Source organism: Squalius cephalus (genome assembly GCF_949319135.1).
Source record: "Squalius cephalus genome assembly, chromosome: 5".
NCBI classification, from domain to species: domain Eukaryota; kingdom Metazoa; phylum Chordata; class Actinopteri; order Cypriniformes; family Leuciscidae; genus Squalius; species Squalius cephalus.
Genome location: NC_137126.1, coordinates 46132883 through 46152389, shown reverse-complemented (window position 1 = coordinate 46152389; position 19507 = coordinate 46132883). Strand labels below are relative to the sequence as shown.

Sequence of the window (19507 nt, the reverse complement as noted above, 5' to 3'; positions counted from 1 at the left end):
AAGATGCACACCAGTAAAAAATAATTCTAAGGCACGTTTATTAAAGCTACTTGAATGTCCTAATTGAACTAAGGCCTAATCCTGGCTTGATCTAAGCCCTGTCTGTGAAACTGGGCCTTGAAACTTGGCCTTTGCACTACTGCAAGTATTTATGGCTCTTGTATGATAAATTGCTCACAGTGTTCTTCATTTGTAAGTTGCTCTAGATAAATGCATCTGCAAAATGACTAAATGTACCACTGTATAAATCACAGGTACTGTCCAGATATGTACTGTCCAATCACAGGAAAGCTCTCGATGAAAATGAACGATGTCTGGTTGCTGAATGCGTGTAAATGGCCCTTAACTTGTGAAATAACTGTTGATTATGGTTTGAACACTGCTGAAATAGGCTTATGTAAACTTAAAATTCTTTATAACTGTTCCAAACAATGTCATTAGCAGCAATGCCATAGAAGAACCATTTCCAGAACCTTTCTTAACATAACCATTTTTTTTCCATTTTAATAATCGAAAGAACCGTTTCCTAAACAACCTTTTGTGGAATGGACGTGTTCCATGGATGTTAAAGGTTCTTCATGGAACCATACATCCCAAAAAAGAACCTTTATTTCTTAAGTGTGAAAACACTCAAATTTAAAGTTTAACCTACTCCATGTGGTAACATGTTTTGTTACTGAGTAAAATAGTATTTAATATGACTGACTCGACCTGACAGCATTAATCTATAGCAATAAAAATGTTTAGTGTCAGGTGTATTTAAAAAAAATTACAATGCAGTTTGGTTACATCCAGGTTCGCAAAATCATTCATTTCAGCAGAAGATCCGTATGAATCCGGTCCTAGTGTTCGCAGTAGCCGGTGGAGGGCAGAGGCGGGCAGCTGGATGCGGGTTAAACAGAGAAACGGGACTCACGCTGCTCATATTCGGCGAGCGCCGAGCGCACATGCATGCATCTGGATGCTGAAACCCGAAAACCCGATCTCCAGCTCCTCTGAACACATCCAGAGCGAGAGAAGCAGCTCAAACGCGCTATTATCCAGTGAATGCGTGCGCGCTCTGAACTAATGAGCAACTCATGCAGAGGAGTGTGAGCGCGTCTGTGGAGAGCGCGTAGATGAGAGCTAGAGGGCGGCGGCGCATCGCTCCATTCCTCCAGTCCCGGGACCTTCTCCTGATCTCTCCCGTGAGGAACACACGCAGAACTTGGGTCGCGTAACGGCGTCGGTCCTCCGCGCACCACCACCGCAGCTCCGGTGTCACGGCTGAACCAAACCGAAGAGGGAACGAATATTCCGCGTTGAGGAGTTTTCCAAACTCCAAAGTCATGGGGAAAAACGGACGTCAGAGATTTGGATTGGGATTAGTGCTTCTCTTTCTGTGGATTCTGCTGAAAATAGTTGACGCGCAAGGTAAGATAACCAATTCATTATAGAGAGATTTTCATGTGTTGCTTTTAGTTTTTTTTTTTTTTGGTATATATACATAATTCATTTTACATTATATAGGCTATTGCAATGTTTATTTTACTCACACCATCGGAACGTTATTTGTCTTTTATTTTATTTCTCACTTTTCTTGTCGCTGATTTTTGTGCATGTTTTATGCAAACAGTCATTTCTACTTTGAAATTGAGATCTGATCTGGAATTTGAGACCGCAAAGCCACAGCTATTCCTCAGGAGTATAGTCCCCATAGACTCTTAAAAATAAAGTTTTTATTGGCATTTATGGTTCCAAGAAGAACCTTTAACATCCATAAACATTTGCATTGCACTAAAGGTGCTTTTGAGTGGATAAATCTCAGTCTTAAGATTATTAAAATGTTCTTCACAGTATAAGAAAAGGATCACTTTCACTGGATGTGGATCAGGATCACTGAAAGGTTCTCAGAATGGTTCTATATATGCGAAGCGAAAATAATATATTTTCTAATATATTCTGGTTTTAATAGGGTTTATGCTGTCACTTTTTTGGGGGGATATATTATTATTAAACAATTTAGTTTAATGCAGTGAGTGAATTTCTCATGGCCTTTTATTCATTGACATTTTCTGTCAGTTGTCGGGCGCAGTCTCTAGGACAGACAGACTTAATTTGAAATACATTTACAAAAAAGGATTGGTGAAAATGTTGTTATTTAAAAAAAAAAATCTATATACAGTTATTGACAGCAGGCTACTTAAAGGGTTAGTTCACCCCAAAATGAAAATGATCCTATAATTTTCTCACCCTCAAGCCATCCTAGGTGTATATGACTGACTGTCTTCTTTCAGACAAACACAATCGGAGTTATATATAAAAATATTCTTGCTCTTACAAGCTTTATAATGGGAGTGAATAACTGAGATTTTGAAGCCCAAAAAAGCGCATATGGCTCCAGGGGTTTAATAAATTCATAACTTTATAAACTATAATCACCGGCTTCCGGTAACAGCCGTATGTGCGAGAGTGACCTCTGACCCGATGTATGACGTAGGATGATAGCGTAAGCTTTGACGCCTTTCGCGGTTCAAACAAACAGGGCTGGGCAACAGACTCAAGCTCCTACGATATTTCTCTTTAAAAAATCTCGTTTTAGACTTCTAATTCGTGAACGGTGTTTTGTTTTGCTCTATCCTTTCGCGTACGTCAATACGTCATGTGTCGGGATAGAGGTCACTCTTCCGCCGGAACTAAACTCGCGAATGGCTATTACCGGAAGCCGATGATTCAGAAGGCCTTTATTAACCCCCTGGGGCCATATGAATTACTTTTATGATGGAGTGATGCGATTTTTTATTAATTTTTTGGGCAAAATCTCAGTTACTATTCACTCCCATTATAAAGCTTATAACAGCCAGGATATTTTAGTGCTGGGCAAAGATTAAAGGAGAACTCCGGTCAATTTTAACATTGAGCTCATTTTGTTGTAAATTTGGAGTGCTGTCAGTACAGAGAACAACGACAAAAATCGGTGTTGCCTACACCGTGTTATCCTCTTTTTAAAATTTGCACCCTGTTGACTTCAATGGGGCAAGTTTTAAACCTGCTTTTAGCCTCTTGACATCCTTGATGTGTCATTACAAGTGCACAGGTCATGTGAGTGATTCCTTTAGAGTGAACACGGTGAATCTGACTGCAGTAGATGTGAAAGATGTAAATAAAAATGATGTTAATTCAGCCAGCGCACATACCTGTGTTTTCTTCCTGTTTTCGGTCGAAGTCCAAAGTAGTCGATTGTCGAGTTCACGCGCGTGATCATAGGTAACTAAACCTATGCGCGTGAACTCGACAAATTTTAAAAAGAGGATAACACGGTGTAGGCAACACCGATTTTTGTTGTTGTTCTCTGTATTGACAGCACTCCAAATTACAAAAAAATTAGCTCAATGTTAAAATTGACCGGAGTTCTCCTTTAATCACGATTAATCACATCCAAAATAAAAGTTTGTGTTTAAATAATGTGTGTGTACTGTGTATAATTATTTTGTATAAATACACACACATGCATGTACATTTAAGAAAACGCGTTATTTATACAATTAATATTTATATTTATATATAATATAAATGATTTAAAGTATATGCATGCAAATATTTCTTAAATATATACATGCATGTGTGTGTATTTATATATACAAAATAATTATAGACACTACACACACATATATTATTTAAACACAAACTTTTATTTTGGATGTGATTAATCGTGATTAATCTTTGCCCAGCACTATTTTTAATACAAATACAATTGTGTTTGGCTGGATGAAAAAACTCATATACATATAGGATGGCTTGAGTGTGAGAAAATTATGGGATATTTTTCGTTTTTGTTTGAACCAACCCTTTAAGTTTTCACATTGTATTATCCGATACTGATCTGATGGAAAGCGCTAGAGCCGCGTAATGTTGCTGTCGTGGCCTATTCACGCGATAGCGATTTCGCGCGCATTTATGTAGTGCACTTTAACTCGCAATGTGATTTTTGTAGTTACTAGTTTGTTGTTTCTCCTGCTGGATAGGTTATTTATGAAGCATGCATGGAATTTTGTTATTACGGATTCCAGCGGGAGATTCCACTGAAACACTATTATTATAATAATTTACAATATATTCTAGGTTTTTGTTGAAATATGTTTGTTGAATGTATTATGTTGTGCTGATTTGACCGCTTTGATAATTGCCTTGCATTTTTTTTTTTTATTGCCAGTCATCATTTATTCACCCTCATGTCATTCCAAACCCTTATGACTTTCACACAATGTCTCTGTCAAGTGCCATCTTTGACATATGCCAAGTTTGAACAGGCACAAGCACAGATGTCTCTAAAAAATGCTGGGTTGTTTTAACCCGATTTTGGGTCAAATATGGACTAACCCAACGTTGGGTTAAAAATGCAATTTAAAAATGGACAAATTGCATTTTGGACAAAATCAAAAATGGACAAAAATGCAATTTAAAAATGGACAAATTGCATTGGTTACATTAAAAATGTAACCCAACGGCTGGGTTTGTCCATTTTTAAATTGCATTTTTAACCCAACGATTGGGTTGGTCCATATTTGACCCAAAATTGGGTTAAAACTGCTGGGTTTCACTGAACTAGACTTTAATTTTGGTCTGTTCACCACACAAATCTATCATATAGTTATACGGACTTTTATGGAGCTTTTTTAGAATTTGACAGTATAAATCCCTATACACTTCCATTGCATGGAAAACAGCAAGTATACTTTGTTTTGCATGGAAGAAAGAAAGTTGTATGTTTCTAATAACATGAGGGTGAGTAGGCTAAATGATTATCATTTCTAAGTAAATTATTCCTCTAAAATCAATTTTTCCTCTGCATTTGATCTTTCGTTTTGTAGTTTTAGGTATGAGATAATGCAATTTTGCTCTTGCTCCAGGATTTACGGGAAGTCCTGTCCTAAATTTGGTATTCATCACTCTATATTATAACAATGCAAAGCATTTTCCCATTTCCATCTGTGTGAATGCGTGCTGTAATGTCGAGTTATGAAATTAGAGAGCATCTGTCTTGTGTCTCGGTCTTTGCAGAGTGTTTTATGAGTCCGTAATGGAATCAGAGTTCATATGTGACTCCAGTCTGCTGAAGAGCAGGACGTCGTTAGAGGTTTCTAAGTCACTTTAAGGAGACAAGACAAAGTGGGAATGACTCCGTTTGTATGCCGCGTGTGAGTGTGTTTGTGTGCTTAGGGTAAGTGGTGGCCATCAGCTCGGAGACACAAGAAACCAGCAGCCCATTAAAAAGCCATTAGCTAAGGCCGTCTCTCTTGCCGTCGAGTTTGTGTTTTGTGTCAAACAAACAGCAAGGCAGAGAGAGAGAGAGAGAGAGAGAGAGACGGGGCAGTGTGATTTCAGAAAGAAAATCTGGAGGTGCACTCTTAAAGTCAGCGTAAAATCAAAATGGACTACTATTTATTTTCTTAATAGCGATTCATTGCTTAAATTACATTAAATGAATAAGTTGCCTGTGAAACAACTTCCCACTTTTGCTGATCTCATCAAACCCTCTTATTTTTCAACTCCTCCTGTTCAGCTCCTGTTTTCATGATCCAGTCAGTTCATAATATATCAAATTAAGTCCCGACCTCAATTTTATACTTATATTGTTCAAAATTGTGGGGTAGGTACAATTTTTTTCTTTTAAAGAAGTATCTTATGCTCACCCAAGTTGCATTTGTTTGATAAAAAAAACAGTAAAACAGTTTTTTTTCTTTGAATATGTTGTAAAATGTAATTTATTCCTGTGATCAAAGCTGAATTTTCAGCATCATTTCTCCAGTCTTCAGAGTCACATGATCCTTCAGAAATCGTTCTAATATGATGATTTGCTGCTCAAGAAACATTTCTGATTATTATCAATGTTAAAAACAGTTGTGCAGCTTCATAATTTTGTGTAAATATTTTGTAGAATCAAAAGAACAGCATTTATTTGAAATGGAAATCTTTTGTAACATTAGCACTGTCTTTACAGCCACTTGTGATCTATTTAATGAATCCTTGCCGAATGCAAGTTTGCAAGTCTTAATGACCCAAACTTTTTAATTTAGTATATGTCTTTAAAATGGGTTGCAAACTGTGTTGACTTTAGTAAAAAAAACATTCACGTTGTCTCCAGAACGTACAGTGAAAACCCAATTTCGCTGTGATCCCGGGAATGGTGCTGCTTGGATTTGTCTTGTACAGTTCAGCAGGCCAGCCTCATTTTTCACACAGCGCTCACACTTTTCACACATCGACCCTTGAATGTGTGTGTTTTTGTGTTAGGAGTGACAAAAACGTGTAAGAGAGGATCTTCGAGACGAGCCGAGAGTTCACGCGCAGTTCTTAACCTCGCTGTTTGTGGTGAATAGTGACTTCTTCTGTTCTGTAGAATCGGTTTAATGTTTTCTCCGAGCACAGCTGCCCACACACATCTACAGAGACTGTAGACGGGCTGTGTACTGTGATTGAAGTGGACATTCATCGGTGGTGTTTGCTGACTTAAAGTATTAAACTTTGGCATGTAATTTGTACTGGCAACAACCCATAACGCTCTTGCATCGTGATGGCAAGTTTTGCATGGGCGATCGCCACTCATTTTGTAGTTAAATCTAGCCGAAGTTTGTGGTAAAATTCGACTGGTGATATTCATACTTAGAGTTTCCACTAATGTCAGCTGGGAATCCTCATTCGTAATTTATGGGAGATAAAGAAGAGAAATATAAAGAGAGTGCCATTGCTTCAGGGAAAAAGTCCCATGATCCTTTGCAGTGAGGGCTTTCAGCCAATAGGAGACGAGCGTTGCTGACATTAACCTGCTGACCTCTGGGCATGAGTGCTCTCACTGTTGAAGAAATGCATGTTTTTAATGCGAGTGTGATCTGTTTGAAGAGTCGTGCTGAATACAGAAGAGTGTGTGAGCGGCACGCAAGGTCTTTTGTTTTATGCTGTTCTTTGCCTTCTTTGTTTCTTTTAATTGGATGAATGTAACGCAACTGTCATGCACACAAAGACAGTCAGAGATAATGTGTGTGTGTTTGTGAACATCTAAAGGCCCTTTCACATGACTCGCGTCAGGGTTTTAACGTGACTCTCATGTGCCGCTTTGACCTCCACATGAAAAGAGTTGCATATCATGTCAAAGGAGAGCGATTTCACAGGGTTGCTGGGAAATGTTATGAAAACAGTTATTTCATGATATCAGTTATTTTCACGAAAAAAATGTGACAATATTTTGACAATATTGATTATAATCTTAATATTTGCGCATTTCCTCTGTAACCGCTTAAAATAGTGTAATTCTTTGAGCAAACAGCTGTAGAGTATTATTTTATTTATCATTGTAAGTATTCTTTTTACTATTACATTCTTCATTAATAGTTTAATAGCTTTTATTTTTTCACTTTTCATTTCAATTTGTGCTCAAGTTTTAGTTATGCGCTTTTGTCATTTTTATTTCTTTTTGTAATATTTCTGTTTTGCTTTAAGTTTTAGTATGTCAATTCAACTTAGAAAAACATTGGCTAACAGAAATGAAATACGTTTTTAAATTTAAGCTGGTTATTTATCCTTAAAAGTTTAATTTTACGTTTAAGTTATCTTGCATTGGTCACATGCTTTCATGCTTGTGGTTGCCAGATGTCAAGAGTTTTATACCCCAATCAGAGCTTTTCCCTTAAAGGGATAGTTCACACAAAAATGAAAATTCTGTCATCATTTACTCCACTTTATGTCATTCCAAACCTGTAAGATTTTCGTTCATCTTCGGAACACAAATGAAGATATTTTTAATAAAATCGGAGCCAATTCTGTACTCTCCATTGACATTGATTTAGGCTTTTCTTCACATATAAACAATGATCAGCAAACATAAACAGAAGCTCAACCGAACCTGCTTGACGCGCGAGAATGAACCTCATTGGTTCTTGCTGAAGCTCAAACATGATGCGTAACACGAGAATGAACCTCATTGGTTCTCGCACGTCACGTGAACATGCTTGAGCTTCCGTTTACCACAACTGATGTGTGAGTTGATGAATGTTTATATGTGAATAAAAGCCTAAATTAAATATTTTCATCATATACTATAAAGCGATCGTTGTACTTCAGAAAATTTGTACTAAACCGCTCAATTCATATGGATTAGTTTTACAATCTCTTATGAACTTTTTGAAGCATCAAAGTGGTAGTTGCCTAGCTGTCAATGGAGGGACAGAAATCTCTCAGATTTCATCAAAAAGATCTTCATTTGTGTTCTGAAGATGAACGAAAGTCTTACGGGTTTGGAACGACATGAGGGTGAGTAATTAACGACAGAATTTTTATTTTTGGGTGAACTATCCCTTTAAATGGATACATTTTCTGCCCAGTGTATTACTTAATCTTCCCGAACAGGCAACCATGCACTCATGCTTCCTCTGCTCTGAAAAAAGTGCTGATGATCTGCAAACACCGGTGTGGCACGCAGGGCAGAGCCGAGAACTGTGGGAATGGAGTGAGAACGGTGTGACACACACAGGTGACGCTCATTAGCGCCACCCGCCATTGTCTGTTCCCATGGCTCTCAGCCCCGTCATGCAAACCCCGCAAACTTGTTAGATGAAGTTTAGCGATCTCCTCTGCCAGTGTTTCCTTTCACGCGGTCTGTGACAAAATCTGCAAGCAAACATCAGTGATGAACTGTAATATATCTGAACAGGAATCTCGACTATATTTTTTGCGACTGTTGTTGCTGAATAATTGCACACAACTTCTGTGCCAAAATACAAATTCTTTTTTGTTGTTTTTTTAATAGAAAAACTAAAATAATATGTAATAATTACATAATTAGAATGGAAACTCCACTTTTAAGTTTGACCGTATTTTCGTTTTTTTGGTCAAATTGCCTTTTGAATGGGAGTGCTTGGGGCACGACTATGATAGCATCAAAATCGCTATTTTTAAAACACTAAGAAGGCTCGACACAACATGAAACTTTGCTGGAAGTATCACCAGGAGCTCTACACATGAACTCCAGCATTGAGAACATTGTTTGTGTACACAGAGTTTACTAAAAAGAAAGGTTTTGTACGACTCACTTTATCAGTTTTTCCGGTGGCTGGGATTTTGTCAGTCAAAAGTAGTCGATCTCCGAATGCAACATAACATGAGGAGAGTAAAGATCTTTCCATCTTTCCAATGTTCTCAATGCTGGAGTTCATGTGTAGAGCCCCTAGTGATACTTTGAGCAAAGTTTCATGTTGTGTCGAGCCTTCTTAGTGTTTAAAAAATAGCGATTTTGATGCTATCATAGAAGTGCCCCAAGCACTCCCATTCAAAAGGCATTTTGACCGAAAACGAAAATGCGGTCAATCTTAAAAGTGTTGTTTCCATTCTAATTATGCTTTTACACAAATGTTTGACTCGGGTAGATTAACAAAAATAGCCTAGGTTGCAACTTGGCGAGAGTTACCCTTTAAGTTTAATGCAGTGTGCAATATAGCTGTGTGTGACTGTAAAAGGTCTGCAAAGTTTCAAAGATCAAAAGATAAATGGAGTTAATGTCTCCTAAAAGAAAGATGAAATGAGGCGTCAGAAATTCCAGTTTTACTTCCTGTGCGAACCTAAGTAGGTTTGTAAAAAAAAATTGCATAATGTCAGTCTATAGTCTTCAAACATTCAATGTCAGCCTACGGTCCTACTCCCGCCCTCAAACACTGTAGTTGTAGCTGAGGCCTGGAAGAGTTTGTCGACGTGTCGAGAAGACGCTGTTTTCTGTGCTGCCAAAGCAAATCCACTTTGCATGAACTTCAAAAGGATGAGGATTCGCGCTGGAATTGATACTGTGAAACCGATGCCAGTGTTACTGTTCATATCACTGTGTATAAAGAGCTGAAATTCGGATATGGAAATAGGCGTTTGGTTTCCGACACGTGCTGCAAGCGGTTGACCAATCACAACAGACTGGGCTGTCTGACCAATCAGAGCAGAGCAAGCTCTCGGTAAGGAGGGGTTTCCGATTCCGAATCATTTATTGAACTGTTTCAGACACTGTGAGAAAAGAGGTGCAATCGATATTATGAGAAAAGTGTTTTTTGACCTTGGATGAATGTAAAACTATTGTAAGGGACCTCCAAACAAATATTAGGGATTCAATATTATAACTTCAATATTAGGGATTTCACTGGTTTAGCCTTCGAGAGACGCTTCTTTTTTGTACCAATTTTCATAGAGAGTGTGTTAATTTATATGTTAATATAATACATTAGGAAACTAGATGAGGTCAAATAAAACATGCATATTGGCGTAGGAAAAGTGAAAGTGCAATAATTCTGATGAACTATAAAGTGAACATTTTCATAATTAATAATCGTGATTTATAATTTTTGAGCAAAATATTAGTGAATATCAGTGTAACCATTATCGTGCAGCCCTAGCCTGCGGATTTCATGTTGAATGCATTTAAACTGTCTCTCTATCTCTCTTCAGGCAGTGTGCTCATCAGAGACTGTAATGACTGCGATTATGATGGTTATATATCACCTCTGAGCTCTCTCTCACACACACACACACACACAAATATCTCAGCACAGACGGTCCGTCACACACAGCAACACACGGCCCGTTTGCTCCCACAGCGGGTTCACTTGCACAATAAGAGCATTGTGTGCGTCACAGTAACACTGAGAGTCGGCCTTGCGAAACGCAACTTCTGTACGGACGAGAGTGAGTTCTGGAGGGAAAAATGGGGCCAACGGAGATGCATATTTACATGATGCGCATGTTTCCCAGGCCTTTGATCATGGACGTTCGCAGTAGTCAGCAGTAGCGTTGTGATTCTGCTGTGTTGGGGATGCTATTCTTAGCATGGATGATAAATGTAAAAACGCTCTTCGGGAGAAGCTACACTCTGTTCGTGCCACGTTTTCTGTGCACAAATAATGATAGTCTATAAAAAAATACGCTCTTCAGCTAAAGGACTAACATCTGTGACCGGTGCTGTACATTACATGGGCACTTTAAGAGATTGACAGCTTCATCAGCCAATCACAGCAGCCTCAGCTGCATAGAGGCGGGAACAGTGTCCCTGTACCTGCATGTGTTTTAAGAGTGTGTCGCTGTGGCCTAATTACGGGAAGTGTCTTTTATATGAACTTTGGTACACTGTATATTAAGCAAGTGGCTGAAGATGTACATCACTGTGACGGTATCAGTGACCTAAATGACGTAACAGCAAAATTAATTTTGAGTGGGTTTAATTAAAACAATTATTTTCAATTATTTGATCAGTTATTTTAATTCAATTCACATTTATTTGTATAGAGCTTTTCACAATGCATATCGTTTCAAAGCAGCTTCACAGAAAATGCATGTGTCTACATTACATTTTAATTTATAAAACAAAAATAATTTTCGTTAATTGAAATAAAGCTGAAATAAATTATAAATATTAGATAAACTTAAAATACAAACTTAAGTACTAATTTCAAAGTTAAAATAAGTATCATGCGCCACAGGAATAAATTATTTTAACAATATTTCACAATATTACAGTTTTTACTGTATATTTGATCAAATAAATGCTGCCTAGGTGAGTAGAAGTGACTTATTTAAAGAAAATGACATTTTCTGTATATATAAACTGCATATGTACTATATACTCTTACTATTTCTGCCATACTTTTTCTCACTAAATTGTCAGAAACAGAAGAGTATGATACCACAGAATACTAAATGACCTGATGTACTTGCCCAAATATTGAATAAAAATGTAATTAAAATTAGACAATAAGGGTTTTAATTCCATGTATGATAACTGAATGCCAATGTGCAGAGGTCATGTGACCAGGGCTGCACGATCGTGATATGGCTTAGTGTGATTAACAAATCAAAAGGTTGTGATTTAATTAAATAAATATATGCGCTGCATGTTTCAGAGTAAAGCTATTATTTATTATTACTACTATTATTACATTTTACATGTATTTTATAGCCATATTAATTTATAATCACAGAATTTTGGCCAAATTGTGCATCCCTGCAAACAAGCACAGCAAAATTATATATTTTTTAAATTGCATTTTAAATCCAATTTTTATTTAAAAAGCCTAATTAGATTTTTTTTTCTCTAAATCATGCAGCCCTACATGACAGCCATATCCAGTGTATAGTGTGCACTGAGCAGTGTTCATTAAGTACCATGTTAGTATTCCATTCTGAACATATTGTAGCCCATTTCCCAGAAGAGAAAGACTGTAAATTTTTAATGCATATATCTGCTAAAAGGTGTCAACTTTTAAGAGTACGCTAGCATATTGATAGACATGTACTAAAAGCCACAAAACTCCCATTTTGATTTCATGGGGCCTGTAAAAGCATTGGGATTGTGATGCAATCCTCCAGGTCTGTGATTTTGGGGGAATGAAGCTGATGTAAATGTACGGCAACACAGTCCATTATTGGCCTGCTTGGAGCTCTTTGGTCAAGCTCATCTGATCTCCTTTTCCTGTGCGTTCCTAGTTCTGCTTCACATTCAGGTTTAGATGCTCTTATCACTTTGACTGCATGAAAATTCATCCCTGCTGAACTATCAAAGTCCACAGATGCCACACAGAGAAAACCCTCGCATGATTTGACGTTGTGTGTCAGAACTGGATTGAACCTGATATTTGGTGAGGTCGTGAATGAAATCTGTTTGTGTGATTGGTTCTGACCGTTATGATGGGAATAATGATCACGGTGAGGGAGAGATGCAGTGTGGTAGTCGTCTCATTAACAGCAGCAGGTGCTCGTGTAGGAACTGGTTTGAGGTTTCAGAAATTCTCAGCGGGAAACAGAGATTGTCTTTATGTGATCTGCACACATCTCTCTTGGGGTGCGCTTGTTGTCGGCGTTGAAGATGGTGAAAGTGAGGAAAAAAGGAGTTGTTTGGACTTTGAACTTCTCAAAAGCATCCTGACTCTTACTGATGTCTTTGTCTTTTTAAAATGTCATCTACGCACAAGGAGCTTTTTAAAAGAGACAGAAAACAACCAAAGAAATCTGTAGATCCCTGTTGTTTTTTTCTCTTTCCCTTTCCTTTTTTTGAACAAAAATCAATCTATGACCCTGTTCCAGAGTTCTGTGATGTGACAGGATTTCCATTAATAGAAAGAAAGACAGGTAGAGCAACAGACAGATGGATAGATAGATAGATAGATAGATAGATAGATAGATAGATAGATAGATAGATAGATAGATAGATAGATAGATAGATAGATAGATAGATAGATAGATAGATAGATAGATAGATAGATAGATAGATAGATGGATAGATACTGTAGATAGATAGATAGATGGATAGATACTGTAGATAGATAGATAGATAGATAGATAGATAGATAGATAGATAGATAGATAGATAGATAGATAGATAGATAGATAGATAGATAGATAGATAGATAGATGTTTATACAGTATATTTGTAAATGCATGTTTTCATGGATTAAATGAGATGTTTATGCAATCTCCTAATTAAATTAGCATAGACTGAATTAAGCCCCAGTGTCTTTTGAGTGCATTGAAGCATTTTGTTTTTTTTATGAACAGATCATTTAAATGCACTCACAGTTTTGTTGTGTTATCTCACTTATGGTGATTGTTCTTGAATGGTGTAGAGACTAATAAGAGATGTTTATGTACACATGGAGATCTCAGCATCAACTGAAATCCATTGGATATCTGGAAAACATTCATTCATTCATTCATTCATTCATTCAGACTTTTTTTTTTTTTTTTTTTTTTTCAGTTTAAAGTTACAGGGACAGTGCACATTAATAAACATTTATGTAAATGTGCCAGTTTAGCCAACTTGGCTAATTTTCAACTGCAGTCCCTGGGCAGGTGTGATGTCAGATAGACTACATTAAAACAATCAACAATATACATGCATTAAATCACATTTCATAAAATACATAAAGTACAGTAACACAAGGACAACAAAACATAAAACAAGGCAAAATACGCTTCAGATGATTTAAATAACTAAAAAGTATGGGCACACACTTGATTGTCTTTTAAACATGATTTTAAGTTCATTTTAAATGACCAATATGAATCACAGTCTCTGATAGACGTAGGCAAACTGTTCCATGTGTGATCTGCTCTCACAGAAAAAGCTGACTGTCCAAAGTCAGTTCTCCTCATTTGTATTACACAGTCACCTCTTGACACAGACCTGGTGTGTCGAACAACAGTTGTTTTCTGCTTTATAAAAGCAGTAAGTGGGGGAGGAGCTAAGCCATGTAAAATTTTATAAACAAGACAAGCATCTGTAAATTTGATAAGATTTTCCCAGGTCATTAAATTATGTTTTTTTAAACAGTAACAGTGGTGATGGGTATTTGGCTTCCTATCAAGCACCTTGGTGGTAAAGTTGCTCCACGGGTTTAAGTGTTGTACTGGAAACTTGTGCCCAGCTAGTCAAACAGTATAACAGATGTGGCATGATCATGGAATTAAAATATATTGTCGCTGCCTTTGTAGTTAAACAATTTCTGATATGACGGAAATTTGACAAATTGAATTTTACTGTATTAATAACTTTTTTAATTTGTTTTTTAAACGTTAAATTAGAATCAATTAATATACCTAGATATTTAAAATCAGATACCGTTACAGCTGTTCCCCTGCAATACAAATATTGGGTGCGAAATTATCTGTTGACCTCTTCGTAAAAAACATACATGAGGTTTTCTTTATATTTAAATGAAGACAGGAATTATTAAGCCATTGCATGACATTGGCCATCACTGCTGTAAGCTTAATAGCTGCTTGCTGTTTGGTCGGTGACTCGGTGCATGTACATAAATGACAGTATCATCTGCATACATTTGAATGTCAGACTCATTGCATACAGTGGGAAGATCATTTATGTATATGCTAAACAACAGGGGCCCTAAAATTGATCCCTGAGGTACACCAATATTACAACTGATGGCCGATGACACCTCATCATTTATCCGGACTCTTTGTTCTCGATCTTCCAGATAGGATTGCATCCACTCAATAACTTTGGGGGCGACATTGAACCATGAAAGCTTTTTGAGTAGGACACCATGATCTACAGTGTCGAAAGCTTTCTTTAGATCTAAGAATATGGCCCCAACAACTCCTCCTTCATTCTAATTCATTCAGAATTCATTCATTCATTCAGAATTCATTCATTCATTCAGAATTCAGAATTCATTCAGAATTCAGAATTCAGAATTCAGAATTCAGAATTCATTCATTTAGAATTCAGAATTATTAATGTCTGTTGGCTGTGGATAATAGGGTAATTCCATGTCAAATCAACTAAATTTCGGAAATCTCCCAAGCTCAAATTTTTTATTTTGTTAATTTTTTTTTTCTCTGAAGAAAGACAAACAAATAAATATTGATGAAAGCCAAAATATTAAATGTCATGGATGAATATTTATTAAATAAGGTGCTATTTTGTAGTGGGGGGTCAAATTGACATTTTTCACCTGAGATTTGGAGCCAAAATACAGGGAGGTAAAAATGACTAGAAATATGGCAGCATCCTTATTCTATTTTTTTACAAAGAGATTCAATCTGTTGACTTTAGCTATCTTTGTTGCATTATATGCCAACAGTGACAGTTCAAAAATGGGAAAAAGCAGCTTTCAAGTTTTTTCCCCCCAAGTTTGCATGCCTGTAACTCCAGAAGTATTAAATATATCTAAAAAAAAAATTTGATTTTGGTTCTTAAGAAACGTTTCTTCATTTTGAAGGCCATATATGGTTTTAATTCCAGAGATATTAAGACCTCAAATATGGCTCCAAGAATAAATGGCTAAATTATACACATTTTCAATGGTCAAAAACCAAATCTGGGTCACTTTGCACACAACTGATACATCTGAGTGCCACAAATACACTGAAATTGTCAAGTTGTGGAACATAAACTGTTCATAATATGCTATTTTTGAATCAGTTTCAGAGATATTTGGAAGAACAGCTTCTGAAGCTAGTATTGTAACTACATGTTTGAAACTAGTTTCATGCCTCCTAGGAAAGTGTGCTTGCTTTCCCCACACATTGTGTTCACACCAATAAATGAAGATTCGTCTGAACTGGATTGTTTAGGCATTACTGTTATTGTTATAACATGTGTGAAGCATTGTCAGATTGAGTTGTATCCACTGCTAAGGGACATATTTGGTGGAATCGCTGATAATACCTTAAACTTTGAAACTTTTAAGTGGTCTCACAATTGAAATAGGTAACCCTGGGTAATTCTAATCCCCAGTTAAATGGAATCCTGGGTTATCTTATTTTATGTTTAACACTGCTCATACTTCACCCGGAGTTAACAGATAATCCTGGCTATTCAGAATCTCACTATACATTCCTAAACCCTGGGCTACGGTTCCTTTTTGGTTATATGTGGCGTTAACAGTCATGACCGGATAAACACAAAATCACATCCGGTTTCAACCATTGAAAATGGGTCAAATTCGACAATTTGGACACAGAGCTGCATTGAGGCCCCAATATCTCTGGGATTGAACCATATAGGGCCTTAAAAATGGAAATCCCCAAAGAAAAATTTCTTAAGAACCAGAATCTAAAATCATATTAAAGGGATGGTTTGGAGTAATTTCAACCTAGGGTCCTTTGCACCATGACCTTGAGCCAAAAAAAACCCCAGAAGCCTTTTTTCTTTTTGGTTGAACATTATTAAAGTTAAAGCTTATTTAGAGATATCAGTCGAAAGGCTTAGTGCAGGCGCTAATGGATCCAAGGCTGTATCTGGTAAATTACCCCACTAATAATGCCCAGAATGGTACCAATCTTCTACAGTAGTACAAGTAGGTTCTGTACTCATAAAACAAGGCATTGGAAAGTTTGCAAGTACATCAGGAGTTTATTTAAATAACACTTGCCTGATGACTAATGCTACCGCTAACCCGGACATCGACGTCACTTCAGTGATTTGGGAAAAGCCCGTAAAAGTCCTGGCAGAAAGCGATGCATAAGGATGGAGTGTAACGACGCCCAGTTCCAGGAATGCACTAATATTTTGTTGGTAGCACCAGTTTGCAACAATTGTTAGTTAACACCAAGTTGTCAACATTTCGGAAAAAATTATAAAAAATTCATTGCTTTCTGCCAGGACTTTTACGGGCTTTTCCCAAATCACTGAAGTGACGTCGACGTCCGGGTTAGCGGTAGCATTAGTCATCAGGCAAGTGTTATTTAAATAAACTCCTGATGTACTTGCAAACTTTCCAATGCCTTGTTTTATGAGTACAGAACCTACTTGTACTACTGTAGAAGTTTGGTATCATTCTGGGCATTATTAGTGGGGTAATTTACGAGATATAACCTTGGATCCATTAGTGCCTGCACTAAGCCATCCAGCTGATATCTCTAAATAAGCTCTAACTTTAATAATGTTCGACCAAGGGGAAAAAGGCTTCTGGGGGGGTGTTTGGCTCGAGGTCATGGTGCAAAGGACCCTAGGTTGAAATTACTACGAACCATCCCTTTAAGATAACTTTAATAGTTCTTGAGTTACAGGCACACAAACGTGGGAAATTCATTGTGGGAACCACAAGCAGACATTATCAGTGTTTATTTTCTACATTTCAAACAGTAAACAGTTTACAGTATGTCTATTTGTTTGATTTCATTACAAAAAAAAAAAAAAAAAACCTTCACATCCGTTCAGTTACAGCCAAAATAATGATAATCAGTATCTGTCCAAATTTCACTGCATGCCTAATTAACAAAGTTTCTGACCCCGTCAAATGATGAAACATTGTCTGTTTCTTCAACCACAAATGCGCAGTACTGCTTTAATTATGCAGCCAATGACATCAGCGGGAAATTAGGGAAGCGAGATGTATGCTAATTAAGAGATGAGAGATTGTCATCGACTACTTTTGAAAAGGGCTAATGGAGAATTTGGCACATAACTTGGGTTAACGCACACGCTTTCTGCAGTGAACGTCTCTGTCAGAGATCGGGCTCGAGCGTAATGAATCATTTTGTCTGCAGATATTGTTTAGTATCACTTACTGTGCAGAGTCCAAGAGGAACATTTTATTGCTCAAATGTTACTAGATGTCAGAGACTTAATGGAGTTATGTGTTATCATAGTATTTCATATAAAATGTGAATCGATATTTGTCATACGGCAAGAGTATAGAGCTGTAAAATGAGTGTGGAGCCGCTCATGGTCTTGGGAGCATTTGATGAATGTTTGAGTTCATATTGAGATCTCTTACTTTGTTTTTGCACAGTTTGAAACTCTTTTTAAAAAGATCTCATTTGTGCGGGCTGCTTGAAACGGATCTCTCGGGAAACAAAAATAGCACTTTGAACTTTAAACTGTATTGCTGCTATCAGCGGGAAGCAGAACTCAGTGTAACACACTATACGTCTTAATATGTGGTAATTAGTTCCCTGTAGTTTCATTAATTGATTCACGGGTGAATAGCCACAGCTCAGTTGAAGACAAGTGAATCTGTTTTCCTGCGGCTGACGTGAGGTGAGAGGGGGAGAAATGTGAAATATTATTATAAAGATGGATCAAGATTGTGTTTTTTGAGATTTGTGATGATCTACAGTACAGTACTGTTCAAAAGTTTGGGGTAAGATCACCAAGGCTGCATTTATTTGATTACAAAATCCAGTAATATTGTGAAATATCTTTACATTTTTAAATATATATGTTCTATTTGAATATATGTTAAAATGTAATTTATTCCTGTGATCAAAGCTGGATTTTCAGCATCATTACTCCAGTCTTCAGTGTCACATGACCCTTCAGAAATCATATGATGATTTGCTGCATTTCTGATTACTATCAATGTTGAAAACTGTTGTGCTGCTGCTTCATATTTTTGTGGAAACCGTAAATTAATATTTTTTTTTGGTCAGGATAAAGGATTCTAAAAGTGCAAAAGAACAGCATTTATTTTAAATAGAAATCTTTTGTAATTATAAATGTCTTAACTGCCGCTTTTGATAAATGTAATGCATCCTTAAAGAAAATAATAATAATTTCACTGCAACCTTTTGAACGGTAGTGTATGTTACGGTAACACTCATGTGCCAAGTTCTTAAAATTGTAATATTTGCATTTATGTTGATTTATGTTATGTTAATAGCATGTTGATCAAACAAATAAATAGCACCCGTGGCAGTGAGATTATTTAGCTGTTTTTTCTTGCATATCTGTGACAGTCATTGAGGTCATTGAGTTTCTCACAGCATCATGATTTCTATGGCATGGGATGAGTCAGTCCGTCTCTTTGTAAAACCTGTCACAGAAATGTGACAAAGACACTGTGTGATGTTCTTCTTAATGTTTTGATCTTCGTGGCTTTATGTGAGGGATATTTTACATATACAGAATGCGTCACCACATGGAGTTCTGGAGGGGAAAAACTTTATTCTGGATAAACCTCGAATGGTAAAGTTGTTAAAAGATGGATTTTGATGTAATTTGATGTAATGTTGCACAGTTTCTAGCCAACTCCAAAGTAAC

At 36.8% G+C, this 19507-nt stretch overlaps 1 protein-coding gene across 3 annotated transcripts in view; it reads left to right on the top strand.

The window, feature by feature from the left end:
- Positions 1 to 842: 842 nt before the first annotated feature.
- The window catches only part of unc5ca (unc-5 netrin receptor Ca), a 149612-nt gene continuing 130947 nt past the window's right edge, over positions 843 to 19507 (top strand). For all 3 annotated transcript variants that reach the window (XM_079872468.1, XM_079872467.1, XM_079872466.1), the window contains exon 1: positions 843 to 1413. In XM_079872468.1, coding sequence (XP_079728594.1) covers positions 1329 to 1413 — 85 coding nt within the window. In that variant the 5' untranslated portion in view covers positions 843 to 1328. The remainder of the gene's footprint in view (positions 1414 to 19507) is intronic.